The 12,840-nt window shown below is 49.4% G+C and overlaps 1 protein-coding gene across 4 annotated transcripts; it reads left to right on the top strand.

The window, feature by feature from the left end:
- The first annotated feature begins 5,685 nt into the window (after nt 1-5,685).
- DND1 (DND microRNA-mediated repression inhibitor 1) lies at nt 5,686-12,536 on the top strand. Of its 4 annotated transcripts, XM_039701782.1 has the most exons (6): nt 5,996-6,129; nt 8,977-9,094; nt 10,016-10,477; nt 11,356-11,582; nt 11,678-11,742; nt 11,974-12,536. In XM_039701782.1, exons 1-6 carry the CDS (start codon nt 6,025-6,027, stop codon nt 12,014-12,016), a joined length of 1,020 nt encoding a protein of 339 aa, XP_039557716.1. In that variant the 5' UTR covers nt 5,996-6,024; the 3' UTR covers nt 12,017-12,536. The 4 variants fall into 4 exon arrangements, with proteins under 4 accessions (XP_039557717.1, XP_039557716.1, XP_039557718.1 ...); XM_039701783.1 differs by lacking the exon at nt 5,996-6,129 and adding an exon at nt 5,686-5,783 and having other exon boundaries at nt 11,356-11,742; XM_039701784.1 differs by having other exon boundaries at nt 11,505-11,742.
- Nucleotides 12,537-12,840: the final 304 nt, after the last annotated feature.

Here is a 12,840-nt window from a genome sequence, read left to right as displayed (position 1 = left end):
TCTATATTTTAATTTTCAGACATACTACAGCAGCTGGCAAACTCATGAGCTGGATTTTAAGCTCTTAGATTTTCAAAAGCTAAGGAACACTGACTTTACTGCTATTATCAGGTGCATATCTTTTTATTGAGACTTTTTTCCCCTGTTTTTAAAGAACTAGGTGTTTCATAGGTATTTTATAGCCTGCAGGGACACAACCTTCACACAAAAAAGTGTGTCCTCAGTAACAGCTGCCAATGGTAATTCTTTTTGATGCAGTGATGGTGTGGGGATTGATGTTTGAAAATGTGAGACTCAAACCATTTTAGGCAACAGAGGGGGGAAATTCACACTGCCGACATTCTGCTGCCTTCAAAGAGCAGCAACATTTTCCTTTTTCTCTCACCTCTCTCTGATGTTCTTCTGTCCCAGTTTTAAGTGGAGTCAAGGGCTTTGAACCACTTTCAGAAGGGTTTATTTTTCTAGAGTAACTCAGGCTAGGTGTCCATATCCTTAGAGCCAAACAAAAAAAGTTCAAACCTTGGAAGAATTTTGTCTTCATGTTCGTCTCGCTCCCAAAGCAAAGTGGATCTTTATGAAGTGATTTTATTTTGTCCTGCCCAAATTTGTTTTTAAAAGACTGGGATAGATTCTTCCTTTTACCCTGGAAATTCTTACCCTAGACAGCCTACAGCTGCCTTTTAACATGGCATGCCCAATGCCAGGCTCTATCACCTACCTGCAACTGCAAGAGACTGAGATGTCAGCATTAATTTGGTGCTTTGCTGAGGCCAGACCGAAGGGAAGGAGAGGTTTTGGATGTGTGGTGGACAAACCTCAGATATTTTCTGAAATTTCAGGTATTTTCATCACCCACCTCAGGAGGATGAGCACAACAAAGCGACCTTTGCTTAGCAAAGAGCTGGGTTCAGAGGCAATAAGGGAGATAAGAGAAGCAGACCCTGTGAGGGGGGATAATGCTTTTCACCACCTCAGTGTCCTCCCTTACACACCTGGCTCAGGTGAGACTGCCCCTGGGGAAAGCATCAGGATATTCACATTCACACCTAGGCCAATTTGAAAAAGCAATTTGCAGGAATGGAACTTCGAGGCTCCCTCCCCAGCCTGGTAACTGTGGGACTTTATGGGAACAGCAGCTGAGGAAAATGCCAACCAACCTACCTGCCTCTGGAAGGTATGGCTTGGATAAAACTGTGTCTGAGACACTGGCTTCAAATCCAAGTTCACAAAGCAAACAAACAAACAAAGTGTTCTCTATAGGAACTCAATCCTCAGCAAAGATTTTCCTGGATGGAAAAAAAAAATGCACACTTGAAGAAACATCTTTTCCCTTGCCAGTGAATTGTGTTCCTCTGAGCAGGTGTCAAGATGGAGTTTAGGCAATTCCAAAAGGCCTGAAATCCTAAAATACAGCCACTGTAGAGTGCAGCTGGACTCTATTCAGAAACCAATGAGAATCAAATATTTACTAAAGTCCTCTAAAAAATACGGCAAATACTTAGAGATATTCTAGCAAGAACAGTTTGCTCAGGAACGTGTTTTATTCCACTCTGTTTGGGTCATTAGTGATATAATGTGTCTGGTTTGTCCAGAAATGCTGCAAACCAATGCAGAGAACCCTTAGGTGGCCTCAACAGAGCTGACTACCGAGGAAAGACTGAAAAAAAATGTTTGCTAAGTCTGAGAAAGGGAAGTTGGAGATGAGGGAAGGAAAAAAGGAGATAAACTTTGTGACAGCTAGCAGTCAGTTGTTCTCATGAGCTCTGAAGAACTCGGCTAACAAGAAAAGCTGCTGCAAGCTTGAGAAGGAGGAATTGGGACTGAAGAACTCTCCTCCAGTGCTTGGGCTGCTCAGTTCAGGAGCTGCCAGAGAGGGTCAGCTGTCCTGTGGCACAGAAGGGACCAAAAGGACACCTGGAAATGTCCTGGTTTGGACAGGACCCCTCTGAACTGACAGTGCCTTCAGGTACAGAACTCTGCCAGTGAACACACCAGTGCCTCAGGTCAGCAGTGTGATGGAGACTTTGGAGCTCAAGGTGAAGATGAAGCCCGTTAGACACACACCCTTCAGGGCTGACTGCTCAAACCCCTTCCCCCGTGCTGCCACAAAGCAGATTCCCTGCCCAGCTCCAGCCAGGGGAGCTGCAGCACCTTGGCTCTGCAAGGCTCCATTCCCCAGGGGTTTTGTCCACCAGCCCAGCTCCCTTTGGCCAGAACAGCTCCTGCTGTGGCTGCCACCCATCCCTGTCCCTCCTGTCCCCCCTGCGGACTGGGCTGTGCTGGGAACCTCCCTGCTGGACTGGAAACCAGTCTGTGGGAGCTGCTGTCCTGGGTGGAGCTGGAGCCTGAGGAATTCTCATTCAGTGCTTCCATAACAGCCTTTCCATTTGCTTTGCCTCCTTTTGGGCTGTGGTAGGGTTTTTTGGGTAGGTTGTTTGTTTTGTTTTGTGGTTTTTTGTTGTGTTTTTTTTTGTTTGTTTGTTTGTTTGTTTTTTTGTACAGGTTTATTTTAAAATCTAAAAATTGTTCTCTTTCAGAATGATGCTGGAACAAAAGTTATGATTTTTGTTTCATTTAAGTTTTTTTTAAACAGCAGTATTTCAAGTATATCGACTATTCTGACAGCTAAAGATATGATGATCATTTTAACTCAACCCATTTTGGTGTTTTAATCAAATGAACTATCAACACCCATAAGCAGCTTATTGGCTCTGACATTGTTTCTAAGTGATCTCCTTTTATTCAGTCAGGCAGTTGTTTTCTAACCTAAACAAAGCTACTTTGTAGCTTCAGTTCTACAGACACTTGCAGAGTTTATACTGTAAACTGGTTGCCAAGGTGGGATTTTGGTCATTGTTGCAGTTGCAGTGTTCCTGTCCATACACAAACTCAGAACTGGATTCTGATCCAATAGATTTCCAATTCGCAAAATATTTCAATAGCTTGCTGACCAATAAAAAAAGCACTTGTGATTTTGCAATGCTGTGAAAAATAAAAAAGTTTCTACAGCTTTTCCACTAACACATACTCATTTCAGACCTTCTCAGGAAAAGATTTTGTCAGTCCTGAAAGTTTTCAAGAGTGAATTTCACAGACCAGAAATACACAGGTGACTCGGAGAAAAAAAGCTGCTGCTAGCCAACATCATCTTGGGTATGGTTTTGATTTTAATGTTAGTTTTGTTTTCAATCTTTATGTTCCTCTCTATGACTGGCTTAGAGTTTCCAAGGAGCTGAATTGTTGAATACCCCATGCTTTTCAACTTTCCATCGTTATTTCAAAATAACGTGAATAAGAGGCTTTTCTTTCTTATAAAGAAGCATTTTGCATATATTTTAAACTGTACACATGTATTGTACTATAAGTGGATTTAAGACAATTCCTTTTATCCCCTGGCTCATTATGAAGGAGGGCCAGCACAGAAATTGTCCATTGGAGCAGTCCTGGTCTGTCAGGGCTCTTCTCAGAGATTGGATTGGAGTAGCAGCACAGTAGGATCTCACCTCGATCCCATAACACACCTTCCCATTCACATAGTGAATACCTGCAGCTACTGTTCTCCAGACAAATGGCAGAGAATTAAAATGGATAAAAATGTATTAATGTTTTTTCTCTTTCATCTCCATCCAACGAATAAAACTTGAGATTGTGTAGGAGAGAAGGTTCAGTCTCATTTTGCCATCTAGTGGCAACACCTTGGCTTGCTGAGATGCATCCCGGAAAAGCAAGCTGACGTTAGCTAGAGGTGGGAATGAGTTGCTAACTCTTTGGAAAAATCAGTCATTTTTCTACTCAAAATACTAAGAAGCCTAGTTAAATTTTATAGCAGCACTGCTAACTCACTAAAGTGAATTTCCATTTGCAGGTGTTTGGGTGGGGAGAACCTATTTCAGCAGCCCGATGTGTTTCATTGTTTTTAGAAGTCTGGATAATTTTTTATCCAGTATTTTTTCCCTTGGATATGATTCATTAACTTCCCTTTTTACTTGCTCTTGGATTTTTACCAAGAAAGTGGTATAGCCAAGCAGTTTATCTTCAGAAATATAAAGGACAGCTCAAGGCAGACTGGCTGGATGAGCTACTTCTTCCTTCTTAAGGAGAAAACCAAAAAACTTTTAAACTTTTTTTAAATCATTACAATTTTGTATTCCATTTATATTTCTTCGATATGTTTTTTGGGGCATGTCTATATTTCAAGGTTTATAGTATTTTTTTTCCTTTTCCCCCAGTTTTGTGAGATACTGCTCATTATGTGGACCTGCAAGATGCTGTGGTGCTGCTCTGGGGCCTTTTGGAATGAGTGAGTACAGCCTGGCAAGTGCCAATGCTGTGGAGGGTTGGAATTGTTCTTAGGGGTCTGGAACAGTGGGGCTGCATCCCTGAAATGCTGAGCTGCCACAGCAGGACTGACCAGAGTTCTGGTAAATAGATCCACTGGGGAGCATCAGAGGTGAAATGACACTGAATGAGTGGTGTTTGTAAATAAAAATATGTAGGGTCTATCTTAGATCTGTTTAGAAGCAGTGGAAAGCAGAGTTGTAGCCAGTGTGGTTGTTATCTATAGCAATGCAACAATATAAAAGCATAGAATAACAGGTAAAAAAATGTGTAAAAGATAAAGTGGAGGGAAGGATAAGAGTGAAAGAGCTCACCACCCCTGGATCCAGTAACTAGGCTTGATAGAAGAGACTTGACTGTTGCAATTTTGGTGTCTGGCCGTCTGAGTCATGGTCACAGTCTTGATCCATCAGGGGTGGGGGAAAGCCCAAGGAACACCAGGGTCAGTGGGTAAATACACACTTAGGCCGAGATGGAACACGAGGTGCCTCCCCTGGGGAGGGGAATTTTACTCTGTCTGAAGGGTCTCTGGTGGTTCCTGAGCCCTTTTAAGACATGACCCTGCCTCTGACTTCAAGTGGTTAAGTGGTTGCCTCTGACTACAAGCAAGGTTAAGCCAGTTCTGCCCCATCAGAAAGGACAAAAGCCTTCAGCCCCAAGTTGGTGAATGTCCTGTGTGAATGTCAACCTTCCTCGGGGGCAGGGGAGGACATTGGCACGAAAACAAGCACCACGCTCTGTCCCGCTTTCTCCCTAACCCGGCTCTAACCCCGGAGCCTCTGGTGGTGGGTGTCACCCTGTCTGGCTCGTACAGATCAGGTTTCACCAGCACGGCTCCAAAAAGTCTGGTCCTCACCAGCAAAGCACGGGGTGCCCCCACAAACGGAGCCAAGAACCAGGAACAGCCCAGTCTCACACAGGTGCACTTCCTAACGCGGTGCAGATTTGGGCTAATGCATTCTCCTGTGCATCAGACACTGTTTGAAGGATTCTTTCAGATGTTTCTGAACCCCCACCCCCCAAATTCGCCTTTGTTATCCGGTATTGGAAAAAGCAGCACGAAGCCCTCCAGCTCTGCAAGTACAAATAGGTTCAAACCCGGTTCAAACCCGGCATATATTCTCGGGACGTTGTTATCTGAAGTCTAATTACGCTGATGGTTGGACTAGGTGGTCTTGGAGGTCTCTTCCAACCTTGTCGCTTCTGGTACGAGAGTTTGGCGGTGCTGTGCACCTCTTACAGCAGCCCCTCGCCTTCCCTTGCGTACAGGTGGACAAGTGCAAGAAGGAGAGGCTAAGCAGGCCAGACGCTGCGGGGCTGCCGGGGGTCCATCCGGGGTGGGGCGGTGCGGGGGGCGGCGCTGGCTCCGTGTCTCCCGGGCCCGCACGGCAGGAGCGTGGCGAGCGGCGGGAAGGGCAGGCAGCGGCGGCGGGATGGACGGCAAGGTGAGCACGGCTCAGCTCCGGCGCCCTTCCCGCGGGGATCCGAGCCCGGGCCCGGCTGGGAGCGCAGGGCGCTGGTCCCGGTGCCGGTCCCGGTGCCGGCCCGGGCGCGGAGCCGCCGCGCCCCGGGGTCAGGCGGGGCCGGAGCCCCGCTGGCAGCGGGGGCTGTGCGGGGAGAGCCGGCTCCTGCAGAGCTCTCCGCACAGCCCAGGCACCCCTCGGGCCGCTGCCCGAGCTGGGACCCATGGCGGGAGGCACGGGCGGGCACGAGGCTCTGGAGGGAACGCGGCCGGGTTTTATCCCGCTTCGAGCACGTGTTTCTCCGGAGGGATCCCCACGCTCGGCCGAGGTTGGTTTTTAGTCTCCATGAAAGACTTGGAGGTGGAGAGGTGCCACTAGCTGGTGGCATTCACTATTAGCTGGCGATCTTTTATCACTATTTATCACGATTTGCTGGCGAGCCTTTATCTCCATCCTTTCCCGTTGAGGTATCTGATAAGGGCCATTGGCCAGTTCCTAATGCTGATAAGGTCAAAACGGATCTTTCAATTAGTATAAATCACTTGTTACTGAGTTTATTTTGTTTGCTGGGACTCCAGCAGCCGTGGTACTTAGTGCTCCCAGCTCTGTCCCCAGGATCACTCTCTGTCCCCCCGATGGTTTTGGGGGTCCAGCCATGCCACCCTGCCGACCACCGTGCACGGCACTAGGCAGAAATGGCAGGTTTGATTGCAGACATATTAACCTGCACTGATAATTCACTGCTGTGAGGAACATGAAGGGTTCAGTAGCACTTGTTTTGGCTGGTATATTTGACGGCACAATGTCCATTTTTAGAAATTTGTGGAGATAAGATTTCCCAGGAGCCTGGGAGGCAGTGGCATACATGGTGAGGTTTAAATCCGTTGTTGTTGTGCCAGTATGCATTACCCGCTTACAGCTGTGGGTACATTATATCTCCACCAAAACTTCCCTTTCGTATTTTGTGTCAGGATTGGAAGATGAATAAATAAATTTCCCCCTTTTTTGGTTAAAAGTTGTGCTTCACATATTACAGTTATATTTCCCTCTGCCAAATTCATTTTAGTAGGCTGAGCTCCTAAATTTGTACAATTATGGCTTCTTCCTTAGCAATGGTCATTGAAATGCATTCAGCAATGGTTTCAGCCATTAGCACAGTGACCATTACAGATGGAAAAAGTGAGACTTTCCAGCCGGTGGGTGAGGTTTGGTGATTTATGTGCTCAGTCTGGTTCATTCTGGTGCTGATTCCTTCTGTGGGGAGAATAAGCAGTCCTTCAATGGATAACTTGATTTTCAGTGGAGACATGCTGGCATCATTTCCAGTATAATTTTCTGTAAAGGTAAAATAATACAAGTCTCGGTGGGGTTTGCCCGGACGTGTTATTATCCCATTAAAAACAGGGAAAAGCCACGGTGCACTAATTCTGTTTTGCACTTTTTTAGACACTGCTGTCCATAAATTCCCAAGTGAGTGTGTCCCGAGGTTTAGTTGGTCTCAGGCATTGTTTTGTGTTACTTTTACAGAATACGTTGTCCTGATTGTAAAGTTGTCAGACTGTCCCCTTGAGTGGAAAGTGGAGCACCTCATTTAGGGTTTGCATAAAAGGCACACCTGGGCCACAGCGATTATTTACCCTGAGCATCTCCCTCAGCCTTTGTGGCTTCGGGCTCTTTTTCAATAGGCCATTAGCCCATTCTGTGCTTCCATCTGACTGGGGTGATATGGGGTATGAAAAACCCATTGAATTCTGCCTTTGTGGCCCATTGTGCCTACTTATATGGAAAATGTGAGCTCGTTTCACTGCTTAGACTAGTAATAAAAGTCCCTTTTCCCATTCAGAACATCTCTGATCTGTCCCCTAAAATGCAGTCGAGCTAAGCAGTGAAGGTATCGTTGGTCAGGGCCAGTTTGAAGCAAGTTACATTTAAGTGGCATGCTCGGAAAAACCCCATCCTGCTGTGACAGGACCCTGGATATAATTTCCAACAGGACCCAGGAAACTGCTCCTGTTGGAAATTATACAGCTTATTTTTTTTTTAATAACTTTATTAAGGGTTTTCTTTCACCTTTGCCCCGGGGAGGAGAATTGAAATTTTTTGAATTCTTGAAAATAATGCTTGATTATATAATTCTTTCTACCTCTGTTTTCTCGGTGGACAACCTGTAAATCCTAGCTCTTGGGAATGGTCAATTAGTCTGACATTACATGTAGAATTCTTGGTATCACCATGAAAATCACTCCATCCCACATCTCACCCATATTACTGAGTTGTGGGATGGAGTGAATTTCGTGGTGATACCAAAAATGCATGCAATTAGTGTTGCACAGGTGGGGATTTCTCAGTGTTCTAAAATGTCAGTAGCACTCCTTGACAATTGTTCATTAAAGGCTGTGTCTTTTCTAATTTAATCTCATTTTGTAACCAGGCCAAGGATTTGGCCAATCTTCAGGAGATGCAGTTAATTTTGTAATCTGCACGATGTCAGGAGCACTTGGAGACCGCATAAGCATTAGCTAAACTATTTCCTCCAACTCTTGTTTTCCTTTTTGTCCTCCTGTAGCTGTTTCTGCAGCTGTTCTATTTTCAAGGACAGTAATAATAACTCAGCTGCTTTCCTGCTTTCCAGTTCTTGTTTCTCTTTAATATTATCTCTTCTGTACTGGCAGGCAACCTTCCACTAGCCCAGGTTGCTCCAGGCCCCATCCAACCTGGCCTTGAACACTTACAGGCATGGGGCAGCCACAGCTTCCCTGGCCAAGCTGTGCCAGTGCCCCACCACACTCACAGGGATGATTTTTTTCCCAATATTCAATGTAACCCACTGGCTTTCCCTTTAAAGCAGTCCTGATGCAGTGGGTCACCTTGGCTCTGTGCTCCAGCTCCCTCTTGCAGCAGGCAGCTGCTGCCTGTGTTTTGGCTTCCCAAGCCCTTGCAGGGCTGTAGGAAACTGTTGTTGACTTGGAGCTCTAACAGAGTTGCAGGACTTTGTGTCACGTGGAGCAGGTTTGGACAGTGCTTGGGATGGGAGCACTGGGAGGCTGCTCAGGTTGCCTGGGAGCAGAGGGGCCAGCAGTGGATCTTGCAGCTCCCTCATGGGGTTGGGATGCTCCCAGCTGGGAGGCTGCGAGCTCTTTGCTCACACAATCACCACCACCATCTCCTCCTTCAGCCATGGACCAACGGCATCAACGAGGCCGGGAAGATGGCCCTGCTGGCCTGGGAGAAGGAGACGGGCATCGAGCTGGTGCAAATCAATGGGCAGAGGCGCTACGGAGGGCCCCCCCCAGGTATGCCAGGAGAGCAGCTGGGCCAGGGGGCCGGGAGGGGACTCGCCCTGGGTAAAAATAGGTTAGAAACTGTTGGAAAATAGTTAATAATTGTTAAGCATGTACTATCGTTTGGTTATGGTAAAAGGGGTTTGTTGTGGTAAATGCTCCAAGTGTGAGGACATGAGGTTTGATTCCATTTTGTTCAGAAGGCTGATTTATTATGTTATATAAATATTAAAATACTACATTAAAACTATACTAAAAAAACAGAGAATATGATCATAAGGCTACAAAGACCAAGAATAAAATAGAATAAAATGCATAACAAAATCCTGTGACTGCTCACAGCCTTGGCACAGGTGGCTGGGATTGGTCACTAATTGAAAACAATCCACATGGACCAATGGAAGATGCACCTGTGGCATTCCACAGCAGCAGATAGTTATTGTTTACATTTCTTTCCTGAGGCTCTCAGCTCCTCAGGACGGGAAAAATCCTAGCAGAGGATTTTTCATAAAATATCATAGCTACGGGGGTTACAAGGGTAGTTGTAAGAAATATGGTACTCGACGTAGTGTATTACACCTAAGTGAAGTGCACCACCCCCAAGGGAGCCAGCCTGCACAGAACTGCACTGGACCAGTCAAGCGCCTAAAACCTTCATGCAAATGAAGGATCCCAACAGAAACCAATCCAAAGGGACAAAAAACAGGATAAAAGGGGCATCTGAGCCAGGGAAGGTGTGCTGCTGCCCCTGGAACCTCGGGGACATCTCTGCTGAAGCAGACCCAGCTCAGGCGTTGCAGCATCCTCGACAGGAACGCTCCTGCTCAGCCCGTGGGCTTTAGGCCTTTCTTTTATTACAATAAATGCTGAAATCCCTTTAGTAGCGGGAGCCTGGTCCCGTTTTCACCCGCCGTGGTCCCCGTGTCCCCGCAGGCTGGGTGGGCGGCCCGCCGCCGGCCGGCACCGAGGTGTACATCGCCAGGCTGCCGCAGGACGTCTACGAGAACACGCTGATCCCGCTCTTCGAGAGCGCGGGCAGGCTCTACGAGTTCCGCCTCATGATGACCTTCAGCGGGCTCAACCGCGGCTTCGCCTACGCCAGGTACGGCTCCCGGCAGGACGCCCAGAGCGCCATCGCCGCCTTCCACCGCTTCCAGCTGCGCCAGGGCTGCGCCATCGTGGTGTGCTGGAGCACGCAGAAGCGCGAGCTCGTCGTGAACGGCCTGGGCGCCTGGGTGAGCCAGCAGGAGCTGGAGGCCACGCTGCACGAGGTCACTGAGGGGATCTGCAGGGTCACCCTGCACGCCAGCCCCTCCCACAAACAGGCCAAGCTCGCTGTGCTGAAGTACAGGTCACACGAGGCTGCTGCCCTGGCCAAGAAAGCCCTGATGGAAGGTTAGTGGTGCTGAGGGATGCTGCTTGGGCTGGGCTTCCCACCTCCAGACTTGGCTGCAAGGTGACTTCGGCCTTGAGACACCCCTTGCTCTCTCCCTATGTCCTGTGGGATGCCAGCTGCCCATGGTGCAGTTGATTTCCAGCAGTCCTGCCTGTGGTGGGATGAAGGGGCTGCTGGAGGTCTCCAGGAAGCTGTCTGCTCAGAGCAGGAGCATCACCAGTTCAGGGCATCCTGAACATTAACCAAGTTACTCAACCTTTCCAGTGGGGCTGCCCAGCCCCTCAGTGTCCCTTAAACACTCCTGATGGAGCTGCTCAATCCCTCTGAGCCCTGTCCCCTGGCTGCAGTGCCCTGATGGGACACACTTGCCAGACATCCAGCCAGGACCTCCAAAGTCTTGGTTTGTACCCATTCCTGCCCCAGCTGAGGTGCATTTGGCTTTGACACCTGTTTACCTTGGCCCTAAATTTAAGCTGCCCCTAAAATCCTGGAGATCGATGGGATGGGATGGGATGGGATGGGATGGGATGGGATGGGATGGGATGGTACGGGAGGGTAGGTGAGCATCTCCTGTCTCCTAGGGAAGCTGAGGCTCGGGGAAGCAACCCTCTGAGCCCTGTCCCCTGGCTGCAGTGCCCTGATGGGACACACTTGCCAGACATCCAGCCAGGACCTCCAAAGTCTTGGTTTGTACCCATTCCTGCCCCAGCTGAGGTGCATTTGGCTTTGACACCTGTTTACCTTGGCCCTAAATTTAAGCTGCCCCTAAAATCCTGGAGATCGATGGGATGGGATGGGATGGGATGGGATGGGATGGGATGGGATGGGATGGGATGGGATGGTGCTGGAGGGTAGGTGAGCATCTCCTGTCTCCTAGGGAAGCTGAGGCTCGGGGAAGCAAGGATGAGGGTGGACTGGCTGGACCCCCAGCTGAAGCAGAAGCTGCAGCTCTGTGAGGAGGAGCCATCGTCCAGCAGGGTGCCGGGGGGTGAGAGCCCAGCAGTGCCCCTGCCCCTGTCGCTGCAGAACGTGCTGGAGTGCCTGAACATGCTGTGCTGGAAGCATCACCTGAGGACACCCCTGTTCATGACCAAGCGTGTCCAGGTGAACCCCAACGGGTGGCAGCGGCTCTGGTACCAGGTGGTGATCCCGGGGTCCCGTGTGCCCATCAGTGGCTTCATGTGGATCTCACCAGACAGGCAGGGCCAGAGCGAGCACGAGGAGGCCAAGGCGGTGGCAGCCCTGCACGTCCTCCGGCTGCTAGGTGAGTCCTTGGTGAGTCCCTGCACAGCCAGCTCCCTGCCTTCCCCAAAGTCTCGAAGGGTCCCCGGGAGGGTGGAGCTGTGGCACTTCTGGGAGGGTGGCATGGGGCAGGGAGGGACCCAGGCTGGCTGAAGCACTGTCAGCTCTGAGCTGCAGGTGGGAGTTCTGATTGGAAGCACAGGAGGGGGTGTGGGGGTGAGGGCAGAGCCTGACCCTTCCCTCTCCACTGCAGGGTGCCAGCTGAAGTAGGCTGGCTCTGCCACAGCCACGACTGAGCCCTGCCCTGCTGGGCTCCCGGCCCTGTTCCAGCTTTCCTTGGAGTTGTTTGCTTCGGTTTTGAGAGCTGGCTCTGGAGGATAAGGGCTGCTGTGTCCAGGCAGCCCTTGAGTTGGTTCTAGTTTTGGGTTGTTGGTTTTCCTGGTTCCAAGTTTGGCTTCTGTTAAGCCGGTTTGTGTTGCGTTGGATGGGCAGATCCTGGAGAAGCAGCAGCAGCTCTTGGAGGGGCTGCCAGCACTGGATGCCAGTGTGATGGAGGGAATTCCTGCACTGGCACTGCTGGCTCCTGAGGAGCAGCCTCAGGGGAGGACAGGGCCACACACAGGGAGAGTGGTCACAGATGTTCTGTGGGCTGGGGGAGCTGCTGTGTGGGGAGAGGAGTGCCTGTAACCTGTTTGCATAGTGAGGAAGCAGCTGTGGAGCTGGCAGCTGTCCATGAATGATTCCTCAGGAGTGGCAGGTCTGGCCACACGTTGTCCTTTTGGGATTAAAGAGTTCTGGAGAGCACAGCTGGGTCATGTCATCTTTGCCTCCTGCATCCTCAGCTCCCTGCCTGTCCAGTGCATCTCAGTGCTCCCCCCACACAGAGGAGAGGCAGGGGAAGGGACAGGGAGGGATCTGGAGCCTTCAGAGCCTGGTGGGCACATTGTGTGGGAAGCAGCATTCCCTAACACCTTATTTTTGTTGTCTTGTACTCACTGGGCTCTTTCTGACCAGCTTCTGATACCCTTCAGGCTTCTCAAAGTCCCTCCTGATGTCCTCTGTGTCTTTTGATGGCCCTCTGGGATATCTGGTAGCACCTTGCTGAAGGTTTTTCCTTTTG

This window comes from Passer montanus, unplaced genomic scaffold (assembly GCF_014805655.1).
Source record: "Passer montanus isolate IOZ18808 unplaced genomic scaffold, ASM1480565v1 scaffold15, whole genome shotgun sequence".
Lineage (NCBI taxonomy): Eukaryota > Metazoa > Chordata > Aves > Passeriformes > Passeridae > Passer > Passer montanus.
The sequence above is the reverse complement of the archived record's forward strand: the minus strand, read 5'-3'. Positions and strand labels throughout refer to the sequence as shown.

Excerpts from the sequence above, each read along its gene's own strand:
- DND1 (XM_039701781.1), top strand. The coding sequence starts at position 6,025 with ATGGCGGGAGGCACGGGCGGGCACGAGGCTCTGGAGGGAACGCGGCCG. Across the intron at positions 9,095-10,015 it reads CTACGGAGGGCCCCCCCCAG|GCTGGGTGGGCGGCCCGCCG; the intron begins GTATGCCAGGAG and ends GTGTCCCCGCAG. Across the intron at positions 10,478-11,355 it reads CAAGAAAGCCCTGATGGAAG|GGAAGCTGAGGCTCGGGGAA; the intron begins GTTAGTGGTGCT and ends CCTGTCTCCTAG.